At 41.7% G+C, this 21,182-nt stretch overlaps 1 protein-coding gene and 1 pseudogene across 5 annotated transcripts in view; both read right to left on the bottom strand.

Annotated features, from left to right (window-relative positions):
* Window positions 1-842: 842 nt before the first annotated feature.
* Window positions 843-14,167, bottom strand: LOC119522117 (annotated as a pseudogene).
* A 548-nt stretch (window positions 14,168-14,715) lies between these two features.
* Window positions 14,716-21,182, bottom strand: part of RBM10 (RNA binding motif protein 10) — a 30,332-nt gene continuing 23,865 nt past the window's right edge. For all 5 annotated transcript variants that reach the window (XM_037821357.1, XM_037821355.1, XM_037821354.1 and 2 more), the window contains 11 exons: window positions 20,999-21,141; window positions 20,786-20,903; window positions 20,605-20,696; window positions 20,344-20,508; window positions 16,344-16,493; window positions 16,174-16,239; window positions 15,895-16,083; window positions 15,740-15,814; window positions 15,365-15,471; window positions 15,156-15,285; window positions 14,716-15,054 (listed from right to left, as the gene is read on the bottom strand). In XM_037821357.1, the coding sequence (XP_037677285.1) occupies window positions 14,929-15,054; window positions 15,156-15,285; window positions 15,365-15,471; window positions 15,740-15,814; window positions 15,895-16,083; window positions 16,174-16,239; window positions 16,344-16,493; window positions 20,344-20,508; window positions 20,605-20,696; window positions 20,786-20,903; window positions 20,999-21,141 (1,361 nt within the window). In that variant the 3' untranslated portion in view covers window positions 14,716-14,928. The remainder of the gene's footprint in view (window positions 15,055-15,155; window positions 15,286-15,364; window positions 15,472-15,739; window positions 15,815-15,894; window positions 16,084-16,173; window positions 16,240-16,343; window positions 16,494-20,343; window positions 20,509-20,604; window positions 20,697-20,785; window positions 20,904-20,998; window positions 21,142-21,182) is intronic.

Here is a 21,182-nt window from a genome sequence, read left to right as displayed (position 1 = left end):
GTTTGGATTTGTCTGATGGATGTTTCCTCATGATTAGATTCAGGTTAAATATCTTGGATGGGAATATCACAGAAGTGATGCTGTCTCCTTATTCCAGCCTTATTGCATGATTTTAACATTGATCCCCTTTAACTTTGATCCATTGATTAAGACAGCATTTTAGCCAGGTTTCTCTATTGTAAAATTACCAATTCTCCCTTTGTAATGAATAAGCATTTAAGGAGGGACATGCTTTGATATTATGTGAATATCCTGTTCCTCATCAAAGTTTAACCCATTAGTTTTATCATTCATAGATGTTTTCTAACCCCATCATTTGTTCTGTAATTATTAGTTGGCATTCTACTGCAAGGAAAAGCTTTCCTTTCTCCATTTATTTATGAGTACAGATTTATGGATTCTTGAACTTTATCAAATTCTTTTTGTGTGGTTGAGATTATTATGTTTGTTTACTTATAGTCTGTTAATGTAGAGAACTACATACATAGCTTCTCTGATGTTGACCCAATTTTGCATTCCTGGGAAAAACTCTGACCAAAACATATTTGCTAAATATACTATGGGATCCATTTAGCTAATATGTTACTAAGGATTTTTGCTTGAATTTTCTCAAGTATTGTCTGTTTGGGGAATCAAAATTACACTAGCTTCATAAAATAGACAAGACATAATTTGTTCTTTTTCTAATATCTAATTTTTTTGTTTAATAAAATTTATTTGTACCTCTAGAGCAAAAATAGGTAAATGGCACAAGTTTGTGTGAATCATGCTTCTATGAAATGGATACTCATGCCACACTCTTTTCGATATAGACCTATTGCTGCAACATTACTCCTTGATTTTCAAAATCCAGTCATCACGGATGCCTCTGCTACTGTTTTGATCTTCATAGCTGCTTCCTCTCTCAAATGAGTTCAGGCTGGTTAATGACTCATTTCTTTTGTCAGTTTTCTTTCCCTCAATATCCATCAAGATATATCCTGCCGCTGCCCGGGCAATCATTATATAGCTGATCTTCACCTGGATCTTGTTCTTTACAGCATCGAGTATCACAAAAGAGACAGTCTCTGGAATTTCATCTTCTTTTTTCTTTTTTCAATTAATAGATACGTTTATTTTCATAGGCATAATTATGTAAACACTGATCACAGACAACTAAAAATTTTAATAATCTCTATTGGGAGAATGGGGAAAAAGAAACAGAGGGGATAGCAGTCTAAGAGAATTAAACCCTCATCTAACAGAATAGTAAGTCAGGAAATAACATCACAAATTGATAATCAAAAGATATGTAAGTTTTTATATTATTTAGAAATATGAAAATCTATAAATGCCATAAAATACAGAATTAAAAGCTGAAAGTAGTTGTTTCTGAGGAAGAACAGGGAAAAGTTGGGGGAACAGCACCCTATATTTTGCTATAATCCTTTTATTACTGTTTGACTTTATAAATTATTGTGCATATTACTTTGATAAAATTAAAAAAATTTAATGAAAAAAATAAACCACTTGTTTTATTTAAAGCTTTTTGCCATGCATTCAATTTGCCATGCATTCAAATAACATCCTGCTTTCCTTGTTTGCATTTGTTTGGCATATTGTTGCCCATCTTTTTTTTCTTACTGAATGACTTTGATTTATATGTAAACAACAGAGTTTGATTTATATGTAAACAACAGAGTTTTAGTTTACTAAAGAATACAAATGTAGTTTTAGACCCAATACCAGATGAGTTCATCCCTTGTGCAACAGATATAGGTCTTATTATTATTTTAACTTTTATACTATTTGTTATTGCTGTCTTTGTTTTCTATCTTTTACTAAATGATGTATTTTCTTAGTTGGCTTTCTTTCTCTCAACTGGTAAATGTCAAAAGTATGCAAAGTCTGTTTTTAGTATAATTTCTCAATTTATCTAATTCAAAAAAGAAACAGTATTTGTTATCTGCGTATTATGAAAGACTGAAACAATTAGTACAATTTTATCTCTCCACCCCCACTCTGCCCAACCCCAACTCTTAACCCCTATTATGTTGACCCTTTCAGGAATTTTTGTTATGGTCTATTATCGTGTTCACATTATTTAAATTTGAGTCGGTATTTACTCAATTATAGCTGGTATTTTTCGTATTTCAGAATCTCCATTTGTGAAATCCCATCGATTCATCTTTCTTTTGGTTGAATGGATTTTTCAAAATGTCATTACATTGTCTTTTAATATGATGTAATTCGGATCCAATCTCACTGAAATCCACCGCACATTCACCCCCCTGCACCCCCCCAAATTCTTAAGACGTTGCTCCATTATCTTCTGGCAAATTATATCGCTGACAAGTCTGAGCTGATTTTGTTTTTTCCATTATTGGTGACCTGTGGTTTGTTTGTTTTTTCCTGCTTAAATATACATAGGATTCTTCGGTTATCTTTCAGGGTTAGTAAGTTTACCAGGATATGTCTCCATTCTAGTGACCCTACTGAATTTCTTACAGTTCACACTGAGCCCCTATATCTATATAATTATATGGTCTTTTGTTTCAAGACAAAAAACTCTTGTATTATATTTCTGAATGTTTCTTCTTTTCCATTTATTCTATTTTCTTCTTCAGAAACACAGACTTTGGTGACTCTCTTCCATAGTTTCCATCTTGTCTCTAATAGCTAATATCTCTTAATTCTTTTTCACATCTGTGCAATTTCCTCAAACTTATCCTCCATGTAACTGTCAGATATTTTAGATGCATTGATGCAGCGTCTAACATGGTTTTGATTTCTATAATGATTTTACTTTTCCTTCTATTTCTTTCTTTATGTATATCGGTTCACTTTTACATACTCTTGTGTTCCCTTTAATCTTTTTTTTTTTTGGCTTAAACAATAGGAATTTATTTGCTCACAGTTCTGAGGCTATGGGAAGTCCAAAATTGAGGCAGCAATGATGCTTTCTTCCCAAAGGCTGTGGTGTTCTGGTCCTGGCTGCTGGCAATCCTTAGTTCTTGGTTTTTCTTTTTTTTTTTTTTCTTTAACTTTATTTATTGAGAAATTAAAACAAACAACAAGAAAACACATTTCAAACAAAACAAAGGATTAAGAAAAAAAATAATCTAAAATAACTACATTGCTTCCAACATGTTCCTACCATACCCCAAGAAAATTAACAAACCATAATCAAACAAAGGTATAAGAAAAACCAAATAACCTAAAATAACTACAGTGAAGCTAATTTCATAGAGCCAGTTTTCTGTGCAGCACAATTTGAAAACATTGTCCTGGTCTCATCAGCAACACATTTGTTGGCCATCTCTTAGGGCAAACTATGTAGCTTTTTTTTTTTTTTTTTTTAATTCAGTTTTATTGAAATATATTCACAAACCATACAGTCATCCATGGTATACAATCAACTGTTCTCAGTATGATCATATAGTTATGCGTTCATCACCACAATCTATTTCTGAACATTTTCCTTACATCAGAAAGAATCAGAATAAGAATAAAAAATAAAAGTGAAAAGAGAAAACCCAAACCATCCCCCCATCCCAACCTATTTGTCATTTAGTTTTTACTCCCATTTTTCTACTGATTTTTTTTCAATTTTTTAACTTTCTTTATCAAAAAATTAAAAACAAACAGGCAAACAACAACCAAAAAAACCCCACAACATTTCAAACAAAGCAATGGATTAAGGAAAACAAATAACCTAAAATAACTACTTTGCTTCCAATATGTTCCTACCATACCCCAAGAAAATTAATAAACCATGTCCAAACAGAGGAGTAAGAAAAACAAATAATCTAAAATAACTACATTGCTTCCAACATGTTCCTACCATACCCCAAGAAAATTAACAACCCCTAAGAAAACAAAGGAATAAGAGAAAAAAAAAACCTAAAATAACTCTATTGCTTCCAACATGATCTTACTATATCCAAGAAAGTTTACAAACCATAATAATTCCTGAGCATTCCCATAACATTGAGATTACCCTCCATAGTTTATCTGTTCTTATTAGATTATCATTCCCCCTCCACTAATTGGTATCTCTAGGTCCCCTACATTCTACAGTATAAAACATTGTACATTTTTCACAGAATTCACATTAGTGGTAACATACAATATCTCTCTTTTTGTGCCTGGCTTATTTTGCTCAGCATTATGTCTTTTTTTTTTTTTTTTTTTTTTAATCTTCATTTTATTGAGATATATTCATATACCACGCAGTCATACAAAACAAATCGTACTTTCGATTGTTCACAGTACCATTACATAGTTGTACATTCATCACCCAAATCAATCCCTGACACCTTCATTAGCACACACACAAGAATAACAAGAATAATAATTAGAGTGAAAAAGAGCAATTGAAGTAAAAAAGAACACTGGGTACCTTTGTCTGTTTGTTTCCTTCCCCTATTTTTCTACTCATCCATCCATAAACTAGACGAAGTGGAGTGTGGTCCTTATGGCATTCCCAATCCCCTTGTCACCCCTCATAAGCTACATTTTTATACAACTGTCTTCGAGATTCATGGGTTCTGGGTTGTAGTTTGATAGTTTCAGGTATCCACCACCAGCTACCCCAATTCTTTAGAACCTAAAAAGGGTTGTCTAAAGTGTGCGTAAGAGTGCCCACCAGAGTGACCTCTCAGCTCCTTTTGTTTTTTTTTTGTTTTTTTTTTATCATCATTTTATTGAGATATATTCACATACCACGAGTCATACAAAACAAATTGTACTTTCGATTGTTTACAGTACCATTACATAGTTGTACATTCATCACCTAAATCAATCCCTGACACCTTCATTAGCACACACACAAAAATAACAAGAATAATAATTAGAGTGAAAAAGAGCAATTAAAGTAAAAAAGAACACTGGGTACCTTTGTCTGTTTGTTTCCTTCCCCTACTTTTCTACACATCCATCCATAAACTAGACAAAGTGGAGTTTGGTCCTTATGGCATTCCCAATCCCATTGTCACCCCTCATAAGCTACATTTTTATACAACTGTCTTCGAGATTCATGGGTTCTGGGTTGTAGTTTAATAGTTTCAGGTATCCACCACAAGCTACCCCAATTCTTTAGAACCTAAAAAAGGTTGTCTAAAGTGTGCGTAAGAGTGCCCACCAGAGTGATCTCTCGGCTCGTTTTGGAATCTCTCTGCCACTGAAGCTTATTTCATTTCTTTCACATCCCCCTTTTGGTCAAGAAGATGTTCTCCGTCCCATGATGCCGGGTCTACATTCCTCCCCGGGAGTCATATTCCACGTTGCCAGGGAGATTCACTCCCCTGGGTGTCTGATCCCACGTAGGGGGGAGGGCAGTGATTTCACCTTTCAAGTTGGCTTAGCTAGAGAGACAGGGCCACATCTGAGCAACAAAGAGGCATTCGGGAGGAGGCTCTTAGGCACAACCATAGGGAGGCCTAGCCTCTCCTTTGCAGCAACCGTCTTCCCAAGGGTAAAACCTGTGGTAGAGGGCCCAACCCACCAAACCACCAGTCCCCCATGTCCGCGGTCATGCCAGCAACCATGGAGGTGGGGCAGGCGAATACCCCCGCACTCTCCACAGGCTCCCCAAGGGGGCACCACACCTTTTTTTTTCCCTTGTTTTTTTTTTTTTTTTTTTTAACTTTCCCTTCTTTTTTAAATCAACTGTATAAAAAAAAGTTAAAAAGAAAACAAACATACAATAAAAGAACATTTCAAAGAGACCGTAACAAGGGAGTAAGAAAAAGACAACTAACCTAAGATATCTGCTTAACTTCCAACATGTTCCTACTTTACCCCAAGAAAGTTACCTAATATAGCAACATTTCTGTGAACTTGCTCCTACTATATCCATCAGAAATTAACAGACCATAGTCATTCCTGGGCATCCCCAGAACGTTAAATAGCTTATCTGTTCTTCTTGGATTATTGTTCCCCCTTCCTTAATTGCTCTCTATTGCTAGTTCCCCTACATTCTACATTATAAGCCATTTGTTTTATATTTTTCAAAGTTCACATTAGTGGTAGCATATAATATTTCTCTTTTTGTGCCTGGCTTATTTCGCTTAGCATTATGTCCTCAAGGTTCATCCATGTTGTCATATGTTTCACGAGATCGTTCCTTCTTACTGCCGCGTAGTATTCCATCGTGTGTATATACCACATTTTATTTATCCACTCATCTGTTGAAGGACATTTGGGTTGTTTCCATCTCTTGGCAATTGTGAATAATGCTGCTATGAACATTGGCGTGCAGATATCTGTTCGTGTCACTGCTTTCCGATCTTCTGGGTATATACCGAGAAGTGCAATCGCTGGATCGAATGGTAACTCTATATCTAGTTTTCTAAGGAACTGCCAGACTGACTTCCACAGTGGCTGAACCATTATACAGTCCCACCAACAGTGAATAAGAGTTCCAATTTCTCCACATCCCCTCCAGCATTTGTAGTTTCCTGTTTGTTTAATGGCAGCCATTCTAACCGGTGTTAGATGGTATCTCATTGTGGTCTTAATTTGCATCTCTCTAATAGCTAGTGAAGCTAAACATTTTTTCATGTGTTTCTTGGCCATTTGTATTTCCTCTTCAGAGAACTGTCTTTTCATATCTTTTGCCCATTTTATAATTGGGCCGACTGTACTATTGTCATTGAGTTGTAGGATTTCTTTATATATGCAAGATATCAGTCTTTTGTCAGATACATGGTTTCCAAAAATTTTTTCCCATTGAGTTGGCTGCCTCTTTACCTTTTTGAGAAATTCCTTTGAGGTGCAGAAACTTCTAAGCTTGAGGAGTTCCCATTTATCTATTTTCTCTTTTGTTGCTTGTGCTTTGGGTGTAAAGTCTAGGAAGTGGCCGCCTAATACAAGGTCTTGAAGATGTTTTCCTACATTATCTTCTAGGAGTTTTATGGTACTTTCTTTTATATTGAGATCTTTGGTCCATTTTGAGTTAATTTTTGTGTAGGGGGTGAGGTAGGGGTCCTCTTTCATTCTTTTGGATATGGATATCCAACTCTCCCAGCCCCATTTGTTGAAAAGACCATTATGACTCAGTTCAGTGACTTTGGGGGCCTTATCAAAGATCAGTCGGCCATAGATCTGAGGGTCTGTCTCCGAATTCTCAATTTGATTCCACTGATCTATATGTCTATCTTTGTGCCAGTACCATGCTGTTTTGGCAACTGTGGCTTTATAATAAGCTTCAAAGTCAGGGAGTGTAAGTCCTCCCACTTCGTTTTTCTTTTTTAGAGTGTCTTTAGCAATTCGAGGCATCTTCCCTTTCCAAATAAATTTGATAACTAGCTTTTCCAAGTCTGCAAAGTAGGTTGTTGGAATTTTGATTGGGATTGCATTGAATCTGTAGATGAGTTTGGGTAGAATTGACATCTTAATGACATTTAGTCTTCCTATCCATGAACATGGAATATTTTTCCATCTTTTAAGGTCCCCTTCTATTTCTATTAGTAGAGTTATGTAGTTTTCTTTGTATAGGTCTTTTACATCTTTGGTTAAGTTTATTCCTAGGTACTTGATTTTTTTAGTTGCTATTGAAAATGGTATCTTTTTCTTGAGTGTCTCTTCAGTTTGTTCATTTCTAGCATATAGAAACATTACTGACTTATGTGCATTAATCTTGTATCCTGCTACTTTGCTAAATTTGTTTATTAGCTCTAGTAGCTGTATCGTCGATTTCTCAGGGTTTTCCAGATATAAGATCATATCATCTGCAAACAATGACAGTTTTACTTCTTCTTTTCCAATTTGGATGCCTTTTGTTTCTTTGTCTTGCCGGATTGCCCTGGCTAGCACTTCCAGCACAATGTTGAATAACAGTGGTGATAGCGGGCATCCTTGTCTTGTTCCTGATCTTAGAGGGAAGGCTTTCAGTCTCTCACCATTGAGTACTATGCTGGCTGTGGGTTTTTCATATACGCTCTTTATCATGTTGAGGAAGTTTCCTTCAATTCCTACCTTTTGAAGTGTTTTTATCAAAAAGGGATGTTGGATTTTGTCAAATGCTTTGCAGCATCTATTGAGATGATCAATTGATTTTTCCCTTTTGACTTGTTAATGTGTTGTAATACATTGATTGATTTTCTTATGTTGAACCATCCTTGCATGCCTGGAATAAACCCCACTGGTCATGGTGTATGATTTTTTAATGTGTCTTTGGATTCGATTTGCAAGTATTTTGTTGAGGATTTTTGCATCTATATTCATTAGGGAGATTGGCCGGTAGTTTTCCTTTTTTGTAACATCTTTGCCTGGTTTTGGTATTAGATTGATGTTAGCTTCATAAAATGAGTTAGGTAGTGTTCCATTTTCTTCAATGTTTTGAAAGAGTTTGAGTAAGATTGGTGTCAGTTCTTTCTGGAAAGTTTGGTAGAATTCCCCTGTGAAGCCATCTGGCCCTGGGCATTTATTTGTGGGAAGATTTTTGATGACTGATTGGATCTCTTTGCTTGTGATGGGTTGGTTGAGGTCTTCTATTTCTTCTCTGGTCAGTCTAGGTTGTTCATATGTTTCCAGGAAATTGTCCATTTCCTCTACATTCTCCAGTTTGTTGCCATACAGTTGTTCATAGTATCCTCTTATAATTTTTTTAATTTCTTCAGGATCTGCAGTTATGTCAGCTTTTTCATTCATTATTTTGTTTATATGGGTCTTCTCTCTTTTTGATTTTGTCAGTCTAGCTAGGGGCTTGTCAATCTTGTTGATCTTCTCAAAGAACCAACTTTTGGTGATATTTATCCTCTCTATTGTTTTTTTGTTCTCTATGTCATTTATTTCTGCTTAAATCCTTGTTATTTCTTTTCTTGTACTTGGTTTAGGATTGGTTTGCTGTTCATTTTCTAGCTTCTTCAGTTGATCCATTAGTTCTTTGATTTTGGCTCTTTCTTCCTTTTTAATATATGCGTTTAGTGCTATAAATTTCCCCCTTAGCACTGCTTTTGCTGCATCCCATAGGTTTTGGTATGTTGTGTTCTCATTTTCATTCGTCTCTATATATTTAGCAATTTCTCTTGCTATTTCTTCTTTAACCCACTGATTGTTTAGGAGTGTGTTGTTTAACCTCCAGGTATTTGTGAATTTTCTAAGTCTCTGATGGTTATTGACTTCTAATTGTATTCCATTGTGGTCAGAGAATGTGCTTTGAATAATTTCAATCTTTTTAAATTCATTGAGGCTTGTTTTATGTCCCAGCATATGATCTATTCTGGAGAAAGTTCCATGAGCACTAGAAAAGTATGTGTATCCTGGTGATTTGGGATGTAATGTCCTGTATATGTCTGTTAAATCTAATTCATTTATCAGATTGTTTAGGTTTTCAATTTCCTTATTGGTCTTCTGTCTGGTTGATCTATCTATAGGAGAGAGTGATGTGTTGAAGTCTCCCACAATTATTGTGGAAACATCAATTGCTTCCTTTAGTTTTGCCAGTGTTTCTCTCATGTATTTTGTGGCACCTTGGTTGGGTGCATAGACATTTACGATTGTTATTTCTTCTTGCTGAATTGCCCCTTTTATTAGTACGTAGTGCCCTTCTTTGTCTCTCAAAACATCCCTGCATTTGAAGTCTATTTTATCTGAGATTAATATTGCTACACCTGCTTTCTTTTGGCTGTAGCTTGCATGAAATATTTTTTTCCATCCTTTCACTTTCAGTTTCTTTGTGTCCCTGTGTCTAAGATGAGTCTCTTGTATGCAACATATTGATGGTTCATTTTTTTTGATCCATTCTGCGAATCTATATCTTTTAATTGGGGAGTTTAATCCATTTACATTCAACGTTATAACCGTGAAGGCATTTCTTGAATCAGCCATCTTATCCTTTGGTTTATGTTTGTCATATTTTTCCCCTCTGTCTATTAATATCCTTTATTGTACCCATACCGAATCTCTTTAGTACTGAACCTTTCTCCAAGTCTCTCTGTCCTTTCTTTGTTTCTCTGTCTGTAGGGCTTCCTTGAGTATCTCCAGTAGGGCAGGTCTCTTGTTAGCAAATTCTCTCAGCATTTGTTTGTCTGTGAAAAATTTAAGCTCTCCCTCAAATTTGAAGGAGAGCTTTGCTGGATAAAGTATTCTTGGCTGGAAATTTTTCTCACTCAGAATTTTAAATATATCGTGCCACTGCCTTCTTGCCTCCATGGTGGCTGCTGAGTAGTCACTACTTAGTCTTATGCTGTTTCCTTTGTATGTGGTCGATTGCTTTTCTCTTGCTGCTTTCAGAACTTGCTCCTTCTCTTCTGTGTTTGATAGTGTGATCAGTATATGTCTCGGAGTGGGTTTATTTGGATTTATTCTATTTGGCGTTCGCTGAGCATTTATGATTTGTGTATTTATGTTGTTTAGAAGATTTGGGAAGTTTTCCCCAACAATTTCTTTGAATACTCTTCCTAGACCTTTACCCTTTTCTTCCCCTTCTGGGACACCAATGAGTCTTATATTTGGACGTTTCATATGATCTATCATATCCCTGAGGTCCATTTCGATTTTTTCAATTTTTTTCCCCATTCTTTCTTTTATGCTTTCATTTTCCATTCTGTCATCTTCAAGGTCACTGATTCGTTGTTCAACTTCCTCTAGTCTTGTACTATGAGTGTCCAGAATCTTTTTAATTTGGTCAACAGTTTCTTTAATTTCCATAAGATCATCCATTTTTTTATTTAGTCTTGCAATGTCTTCTTTATGCTCTTCTAGGGTCTTCTTGATTTCCTTTATCTCCCGTACTATGGTCTCATTGTTCATCTTTAGTTCTTTGAGTAGCTGCTCTAGGTGCTGTGTCTCTTCTGGTCTTTTGATTTGGGTGCTTGGGCTTGGGTTATCCATATCGTCTGGTTTTTTCATATGCTTTATAATTTTCTGTTGTTTTTGGCCTCGTGGCATTTGCTGAACTTGATAGGGTTCTTTTAGGATTTGTAGACCAATTGAAGTCCTTATCTCTAATTTATCAGATCTACAGCTTCGTGGAGTACACTTTCTCTAACTAACCAGCAGGTGGCGTCCACGAGCCACCTGTTCTCCACAAGCCAGTTCTCCCCTGCTTAGCCTTTTTGGTGAGTGGGGGAGTGAGTCTTGTGGGGTCCAATTGGTGTACCAAGCTTGCGTGTGTACTTGGTGTTGCCTGCCCTGTATATGGGGCGTGTTTCTGGGCAGTCAGGGAGGGGGGGGTGGCTCTAACAATCAAATCTCCCTGGTGATCCTAGAGTTTTAAAGCTGCTGCAATAGTCTAATCCTTCAGTTCAGTCCTGCCACAGTTTGTCTCTGCCACTGACCCACAAGTCCTTGGTATTGGCGTATGGCTCCTGAGACTTGCAAGTGGGCCCCTCTTCCAGGCCGTGCACCCCGGGTCCTCTGTTGAGGGATGACTGTGCTATGTCACAGGTGAGTGCCGTCCCCCCAGGGCAGTTCTGGGCTGCTGGGCTGTGTAGGGAGGCTCCCAGTCTGCTGAAATGATGGCTGAATGGGGCTTTGTTAATTCTCACTGCTCCACCTTCCCAACTCTGGGACAATCAGCTGAGGTTGCAGGGAAGGCTAATGTCCACGCCCAGTTTTGTGGTGTGTGCCTGTTATTTGAAGCACTTCCGTCACACTGGGTTGTCTGGGGCAGTTCTGGGCTATGGGGCTGGCGATGGGCAGGAGTGTTTCCTGTCCACCAGGATGATGGCTGTGAGCGGACACCCCCCTTTTCTTGGGAAGTTGTGGTGTTTAGTGAATTTTCTCAGCCACTGGATTATTGCGTTTTGTCTCAGAGCTCTCCTAGTTCTGCTCTTGACTTGACCTGCCCAAATAGCAAGTCTTTGAAGCTTTCTGTATTGGGCTTCTTAGAGTAATTGTTTTAGAAAAAGAAAAAAGGATTAAAAAAAAAAAAAACAAAAAACAAAAAACGGTCCCTCCTCAGAGATCTAATGGGTTATTGAAATGCTAAGGGACAAAGCAACCAGGGCCATTAAGGAAAGGTCCACAGGGCAGAGAGATCAGCTTTTCTTCAGGATTTGCATATGCGCCTCAGGGCCCTTCCCCTTTCTATGTTCACCCTAACTCCCAAATTCCTCCGCTTTTATTTTGGAGTTTTTTGTTTTGTTTTTTTTCTATGCCTGTCTCCTCTCTGCTGGGCTGGCTGCTCTCAGATTCTCTGGTGTCTGGTCTCAGTCTATCTATGGTTGGAGTTTGAATCAGTAGAATGAGTTTCCGATAAGGGCTGCCACTGCAGTTCTCCCTTCTCCTTCCCGGAGCTGACAGCCCCTCCTCCCCCGGGACTGAGCCTGGCAGGGAGGGGCGCGGGTCCCCTGGCCGCAAAAACTTACAGATTTCGCTGATCTCAGCAGTTCCACGTTTTCATGAGTGTTGTATGAAGTATGCCCAAAGTCAGATTGCTCTGTGGTGTCCAGTCCACGCAGTTCCTGGCTTTCTACCTACTTTCCTGGAGGAGTAACTAAAACATACAGCTCACCAGTCTGCCATCTTGCCCCGCCCTCCCTTTAATCTTTTTGAATCACTTCTTTGCTGTCTCATTTTATTGGGCCAATGTTCTCTTTAAATTTTCTGAAAGACGTTTTTGTCTAAAATTCTAGTCTGATTCTTGACGTAATTCTTCTTCCAAAGTATATTCTAATCTATTTTTGCTTGTCATATTCCTTTCCTTATTTTCTATACATAGGTCCCATGTTGGGCCCTTTCTGTTTATTACTCAGCTTTGAATGGGCAGTTCTCTCTGGACCTGCTATTTGCTCAAAAACAACTCTTTTTCCTGCTTCATAGGTACAGCATATCAGTGGCTTGTAATCTCTGTGCAGTCTGTTAGCCGGTGCCACAGTCCACCACGCAAGGAGGCAGGTAAGTTGCTTGGCCCAGGCGCACGTCCCACCGCCACAGGCGGGGCCGCCTCTCTCCCATCTTTTTTGAAATGACCTGACCATATCAGGATCTTCCTCTTCAAATCTGTAGATTTGTGTAATGGCACTCTGTGGGTGTAAGAGTGGAATGGAGCTTTGGGACTTTCCTGTAGTTTGGTGCAAAATCCATTTATTCTCTTCAAATCAGTCTTACTGGTGAGCTTTAAGCGATGAAGAAGCATCTTTCACAGACGCTGAAACAATTTCCTGTTGCCAGGCACAAGCTGCAGAGGCCACCCACGGCCGCCTACCCAGTGAATAACACCTTCCCCACCCCAGCCACTCTTCTACTATCACCATAAATTTGTCCTGCCTGATACAGAACTTCATATAAATGGAATTATACTGTATGTAGTCTTTGTGTCTGGCTTTCACTCAGCATTGTCTGTGAGACTTATCCATGTTGATATTCGTATCAATATTTTGTTCCTTTTTATTGCTGAGCAGTATTCCATTGTATGAATATACCATAATTTATTCATTCTCCTGTTATTGGATGTTTTGGATTGTTCCCAGTTTTTGGCTATTATGAATACAGTTGCAATAAACATACATATACAAGTCTTTTTGTAGGCATGTATTTTCATTTATTTGGGGGTAAATATTCTAAGAGTGGAATGCTGGGTCACAGGGAAAGCACGTGTTTAACTTCATACGACGAAATTGCCAGTTTTCCAGAGTGGCTGTACCGTTTTATGCTACCACCAGAGATGTATGAGGGTTCGATATATGCTGGTTCTCTGCTGTAGGATTCCAGGTGCTATGCTCTGGGGGTGGGAAGAGGGAAGGGAAGCGGGGAGGTGCTGCATCTCCATACCAAAAGGCACACCTATCCTGAAACTGAGCGGCCTCTTTCTATTCCTGTTTCCCCTCTTTCATCCCCACCTCTCCTTTCAGCTTTGCTTTCCCCTCCCCCCCCCACCCCCTCTGCCCAAACCAGCACCACTCCCACTTCTAGGGCCCCCCCTTCCCACTCATCTTACACAAATGGTGTGGGGGTGGGGCACAATGCATATTAAGTGGGGGGCGAAGCTTAGTGCCGAATGTTTCTGTTACACCATTTCCCTTCCTCCCTGCTCTCATCTCACAACCACGTATTTCTGGGGGAGGGTGGTGGTTTTCTGGTCCCATTTTACAGCACAGTCCTCCCTGGCCCAGAGGAGACAGCCCAGCTTCAGGTTCCACTGCACATGATTGGGAATTGCAGGTAGCTGATGGGCCTGCAGTGACCGGGAAGAGGGGCACCTTGGAGGGGATTGGGAAGGAGGGTGCCAGTGCTCCATGGGGGCATTCCTGGGACCTGGGATTGGCATTTACGCTGAGCCTCCTCTATCTCAAACCCCCTGGGGTCATCAGCATGTAGAGGGCACTGAGCCTTGATGTGAGAGTGCCTGTTGTCTTGACTCGGAGATGCCCAATTTCACTGTCCCCTGACCCAGGGATGGCAAGGTGCAGTTTATAGACTCCAGTTGTGGATCAAGTACAGCTGGCAGGCTCCCAGTCCTGGTTCTGAACTGTCTTCCTATCATTGCAAAGGCAGATCCAGTGGTACTTCAAGCCCAATGGTACCCTGGTGGTGCTGGATTTCCTGGTACAGCATGACCTGCTGGACCCCAACAATGGCGAGGGGCTGTAACCAGGGTCTTGGGGGCACAGGCCAGAACTGCACATTTCAGCCCCTGCCTCCCCAGTGAGCTGGTAGTCACCATGCACCAGACACTGAATGCCACCACTGCCACCCACCTCAGCCTGACAAGGTCCCTTGTTTGTCCATCTGTGTTTGTGTTCCTGTGTCTATGTGGGGCAAGAGGAAAAAGAAAGACATGCAAGCTGCAGGCTTTTCAGCTTTTATTATAAAAAGAACATGATCCCAGCCCAGTTTTCCAATAAAAGTCACCAGCTCAAAGCGGGGTTTGGTCACGCTTCTCTGGGTGGGGAGTGGGCTGGTAGATAGGAGGAGGGCCCCCTCAGACCACCCAACATTTCATCCTCCCCTGCCCCAAGATGGACACCCAACATATGTAGAAGTTGTTCTCCTGGTTGCTCACTGGGTCTCATTGAAGCGGGTCACCATTGTCTTGTGCAGTGTTTCCTTATAGGACTCTGTTGAGGTAACCCCATAGGAACTGCCCCGGGCACCCAGGCCAGAGCCCCGCACCCGTGTCTGGGCCTGTGCAAAGGAGACAGGTTCTGTCAGGTTGGTGGGGGGAATGGGGGCAAAATGGGAATACAGTAGGGAGGACTAGGGGAGTGGGATCATGGAAGCCTCACCTCAATGGGCGTTACAATGCCCTGCTTCTTGCGGCCCAGGCCACTGCCCTCTTTCCAGCCCATGGCCTGGAGCATGCGACTGCCGATGTTGTCGCTGCCTAGCCCATCCCGAGTGGGCTGCTCAAAGTCCCTGCAGAGGACAGTGGAACAGTGTGAGTGCTCGGCCTGCTAACTTCCAGGCCCTCTTCACCTCGGCCCTAGACACTCACACAGAGGCTGTAGACATGCCACCATACTTCCTTCTCTTGGGCTCCGGCGGCTCAGGGATGCCATACTTCTCCCTGCGTTCAGCTGCACGGTCCCGGTACTTCATTTGCTGCAAGTTTGTGTGTGCATGTGTGTGAATTGTGGGGAGTTGGTCACTATGTACAGTAAACATGGGCTGGGGGGGGGAGTAGGCAGGGGGAGCAAGACCTGGAACCCACAGGGAACTCAACCTGGATGAGATGTCCCTAATCCTGAGGGACAAGAAACCGTGGGAGCAAGCAGCCAGGGTGGGGGAATTTGGAAGAACTTGAAGTCCAGCTGCCTGAAGGATGGGGATTTTGCAGATGGAGATGAAGCCCAGGAATGGGTCACCTCACCTCCATGTCATTCTTCTCTAGTGCTTCTAGCTCATTTTCTGACAGGTGGGCTCGCCGGTGAATCTCAAGGTTTTGCTACAAGGAAGGGAGGAGTTATCTGCTGGGCTGGAGTGCATTGGGCCCCAGGGTTCCCTGCCAACTCTCCCCTCAGTCACCTTGTGGAGCCCCGAGAGCTGCTGGTGTCGGATGAGCGCCTCCTTGCTGGGGAACTGACGCCGGCAGAGCAGGCAGGCCAGCTTCTGCCAGTCAGTGAGCTTCTCCTCCCGCTCGGTGCCCCCACGCTCCTGTTCCTCCTCACTGTCACTCTCCCCGCTGTAGGCTGCCACCAGCCCCCGTGGTGGGCTCTGCAAAAGGGGAGGGGAGGGGTTGGGGGGTGGGGGTCAGTCCTTGCTAGATCACAAATCCCTGCCCTTCTTTCTTCCCTGGACACTCACTGGGCGGTCGTCGCTGGCCAGTTTGGGGAGGTCCATGCTGGTGTGCTGCCTCTCGGCTAGTGCTCCCTAAGGTGGAGGGACACAGAAATTTCAGGGACTCTATGGAAGTACTGCAGGGCAAAATTGGGGATGGGGGGTGGGAGGGTGGCAGCTGGATGGCCACAACACACCTTCTTCTCAAGGATGGCATAGCCAGCATCTGCAGTGGCTGACTCCCGCCTTTCATCATCTCGCAGGGAGCTAATGGGCTGGAAGCTGTTTTTGAAGTTTTCCTTTTGCTTGTTGAGGCTGCGGGCCCACCGTTCCATGTCCTTGGCAATCTGGGGGTGAGTGTAGGGGTAAGGGTTAGGCACCTCAGGAACCACATATTCCTGAGTCACCAATCCCATTGACTGATCTACTGCCCTTCCAGCAGTCTACCACCCTTTCTTTCCCTACAGCCTCAAAGTTAGCCCTGACCACCATCACATCTCTCTAGATTGAACTACTGCAAGATTTCACTTGGTCTCTGGCCTCCCACTCTTGCCTCTCTCACAGAGCAGAGCACTCTTATAAAAAATATACACCACCCCCCAACCCCAACTCTAACTTCCTCAAAATCCTTCCATGGCTTCCCATTACATGAAGAATAAATCCAAACTCATGACCATGGCCTCCAAGGCTCAATGCAACCTGGCCTCTAGTGCCCTCATCTCCTAACACTCCCCCATCCCCTCTACCCCCTTTGGTTTGCAACAACGAGGTGGCAGAAGCAGTCTAAGTAGACTGGTGGGCCTACTCTATCTGGGAGTTAGAATAAACAGAAGGTGAGAGAGTAGTGGTGAAAGTCTATATGTCTCTGACAGGCTATCATCACTGGTCTTCATTAAGGCCCCCTTCCCACTGTGCTCCCACGCTCCTGACAAGCACCCACACTATTATGTTTGCTGTGTGCTTCATTTTATCATTTTAAAATGCATAGGACTGGGGGAGGATTGTGTGAAGATGGTGGAGTAGAAAGCTCCAGGAATCAGTCCCTCCACCAAAACAACTACTGAACTGGCAGGAAATGTCTGAATCAACTATTTTGGAACTCTGCAGTCTAGTTCCAAAATAGTTGTGCAGCATCCTGGGGAAGAGCTAGATGAAGAGGGTGGTAAATTGTAGTAAATATCAGTGAATTTCATGGCAGGCAGCAGTGGGGAGTGGAGCTTGGACTCCTGGTGCAGCTTGCTGGTGCCAGGATACGCTATTAAGGACCTAGTCCTCCAAAATCCAGGGTGTATGGTCTGATTGCCGATCACTGCTTTGGATCAGCTACTTCAGATCACTGGGGGAGGGCTCTGAGGGCAGCCACTATTCCAACCCCACCTCAGAGAAAAATGGCAGGAGTCTTAAAGATGTAGCACCTATTTTTTTTTCCTTCTCTTGACCCTTTCCATTCCCTGTATGGGAGCAAAAATAGTTTGGGAAACTCACAAATTGGGAGAAAAGATTTCCAGAGTTACAGTAACATACTACTCAGAATGTCCAGTTCTCAACAAAAAATTACAAATACACACAGAAACAGGAAGGTATGGCCCATTTATAGGAAAAAAAGAATTTGCCAGAAACCATCCCTGAGGAAGCTCATACATTGGAACTATCAGTCAATGACGTTAAATCAAGTGTCTTAAATATATTCAATGAATTAAAGGAATCCATCTACAAAGAATGAAAAAAAAATTAGTAAAGTGTCTGAACAAAATGGATGGAAACTATAAAAAAGAAACAAATTTTCAAGCTGCAAATTATAGTAGTTAAAATGGAAAAACTTATTGGATGGATTCAACAGCAGATTTGAAGAGGCAGTTCAAGTTCAGTAAACTTGAACATAAGACAATAGAAATTATTCAGTTTAAGGAGCAGAAGTAACAATGAAAAAAAAAAAAACAGAGAACAAGGGACCTGTAGATCACCACCAAGTGTACCAACATATGTATCACTGGAATCCCGGAAGGACGAGAGAGAAAGGGGCCAAAAAAGTATTTGAAGAAACAGTGACTGAAAACTTCCCAAATTTGATAGAAAGACATGAACGTATGCATACAGGAAGATCCATGAACTCCAAGCCAGATAGACTCTAAGAGATCTACACCAAGATAGCAAAATTACAAAAATCAAAAGACAAAGCAAGGATTTCGAAAGCAGCGAGAAGCAACCTGTCACATACAAAGGATCCCCAATAAGATTAATACTGTATTTCTCAACAGAAACCACAGAGGCCAAAAGACAATGGGGATGGCATATTTAAAGTCCTTAAAGAAAAAAAACGTCAACCACACTTTCCATACCCAGCAAAATTACCTATCAAAAATGAAGGTGAAATTAAGACATTTATAGATGAACAAAAGATGAAAGAGTTCATTACCAGAAGACCTGCCCTACAAGAAATACTAAAGGGAGTCTTTCAGGCTGAAACAAAAGGACACTAGGCAGTAACTAGAAAGCATAAGAAGAAATATGCAACTAAATACAAAAAAGGTAGTAATGGAGTAACTGAGAAACAAAAACCATACAAGACAAACAGAAAACAAAAACTTAGGTGGCAGAAGTTAATTCTCTCTTATTTATTACCTTTAATGTCAATGGATTAAACTCCCCTATTAAAAGGGAGAGACTGGCAGACTGGATGAAAAAGCATGATCCATCTACATGCTGCCCACAAGAGATTCATTTTAGGTACAAAGACATAAAGAGGTTGAGAGTGAAAGAGTGGAAAAAGATTTTTCATGAAAATAGTAATTGAAGTGGCTATATTATCAACAGACAAAATAGACTTTAAGACAAAAAAGAGTACTAGAAACAAAGAAGGGTATTACATATTGGTAAAAGGCTCAATTCAGCAAGGAGACTGCCAATGTATATGCACCTCACAACAGAGCCCCAAAATAATATGAAGCAAAAATTGAAAGAACTAAAGGGAGAAACAGATAGTTCTATAATGATAGCTGGAGACTTCAATACACCACATTCAGTAATTGATAGAATATCTAAGCAGAAGGGCAATAAGGAAACACATCTTGAAAATCACTATTAATCAATTAGACCTAAGGGACATATATAGAACACTCCACCCAATAGCAACACAATACACCTTCTTCTCCAGTATGCATGGAACATTTTCCAGGATAGACCATATGTTAGGCCACAAATCAAATCATAATAAATTTTTAAAATATTGAAATCATACAAAGTATGCTCTTTGCTGGGTCAGGAGCCCAGTATTGTCTTGGACCATAATAGAATAAAGCTAGAAATCAATAACAGAAGGAAAACTGGAACATTTACATGTATGTGGAAATTAAACAACATACTATTGAACAACTAATGGGTCAAAGAAGAATCACAAGGGAAATTAGGAAATGTCTTGAGATGAATGAAAACACAACATACCAAAACTAAGGGATGCAGCAAAGGCAGCATTCAGAGGGAAATTTAAAAGGCACAGGATTGTTTTTTTCTGTGTATAATTCTAATTTACATGAGTGATTCCATGCAACATTCCATATTCTATTACCCACTCACCAACAACACCATTTTTAGAGTTCACCAGGTTGTCAAGGGAACACCAAGTGCTTGCTTCTAAATGCTCACCTTGACTCTCATATCCTTTCTCCATAGACACTGAGGTTCCCTCCAACTATTCACTACAAAACACGGCAATGCCTATTCTTCTCACCCACTTAAGGGCCTGTGGGAATTTCTCTGGGATGGATACACACACACACAGACACACCTGTGACTGGGGTTTACTGGGTCCAAATGAGCATGCATGCTGGTTAATTTCCACAAGCAGAGCCATCCTGGTCAGGCGTGCCCACACCAGTTCATGTGCCCAAGAACAGCATGTGAGGGTTCCCAGTGAAGGGGCAGAGGAAAGCAGACAGGGCTCCCATGGATGGCACAGGCCACCTCAGGGAGGTGGGCAGCCCTGCTACGTACCAAGGAGACAAACCTGGCTCCATGTTGCACAGTGAAAGAGCAGAACTGGGCCAAGGGCCTGGTCTCTCTTGACTACAATTACTGTTCACTTACGTGTTCCTCCACCACTCAAATCCCTTAGCTGTACAGAGCATTAGATGACAGCATGTGGTCACTGGAGGACACTGAACAGCCAGCCAGTGACTGCTGAACCTCCACGGTGTTCACCTGTTGGGCCGTCTTGGTCTTGTGCTTCTCCTTCTTCTCTTTGCCCTCCTTCGAGGGTGCCCCCGTCTCCTTATGCCCATCGGCTGACTGCTCCAGGGCAGGAACATAGGTCCGCCTTTCCCCATCCCAGTACAGATACTGCTGGCTCTGAGCATTGTAGTAATACTGGGGGTGGAGAGAGGGAGCATGAGGGAAGATGAGAAGGGAACTTCAGGGCCAGCTGGCACCCGACCCCACCCCCTCCTTGGACCTCCCAATCACCTGGGAGTTGGGGTCATAGTATAGGCCAGTCTGAGGGTCATAGTAGTAGCCAGATGTCTCATCATACTGGTAGGTGGAGACGTCAGGGACAGCTGGGGAGTGAGAAGAGGGGGAGGGTCACACTCTTCCCTGCTTTGTTAAGAAACTCCCCACCCCCTACCCACAGGCCATGGCTACTCACGGTACTGGCTGTAGGACTCCTGGGTAGTGGGACTGGTGGCCGGTGGTAGGGCAGAGCTGGGATGGGTGGGGCTCTGGAGCTCAGATTTGAGCACAGCGGGTGACATAATTGTGTACGACTGGTCATGGGGCCAGACAGGGGAACAGGACTCAGTGTCTGCCAATGCCACAACTGCCCACCATCCTACCCAGGATAACCCTGGAGCTCACTCACCTGGCTGTTGGCAGCAGTGCCCTGGCTGCTGCTCACTTCGGCTGCCGACTGTTGGTACATGCTGGGGGCAGCACCAGACTGGGCACGGGAGAAAGCTTGCAGTGACACAGAGTCTGCCCCAGGCTCTAGGGAGGCCTCAGGACCTGTAAAAAGGAACAGGGAGGGAGAGGAATGCCTGTGAATA

Source organism: Choloepus didactylus, chromosome X (genome assembly GCF_015220235.1).
Source record: "Choloepus didactylus isolate mChoDid1 chromosome X, mChoDid1.pri, whole genome shotgun sequence".
Taxonomy (NCBI): Eukaryota; Metazoa; Chordata; class Mammalia; order Pilosa; family Megalonychidae; genus Choloepus; species Choloepus didactylus.
The sequence above is the reverse complement of the archived record's forward strand: the minus strand, read 5'-3'. Positions and strand labels throughout refer to the sequence as shown.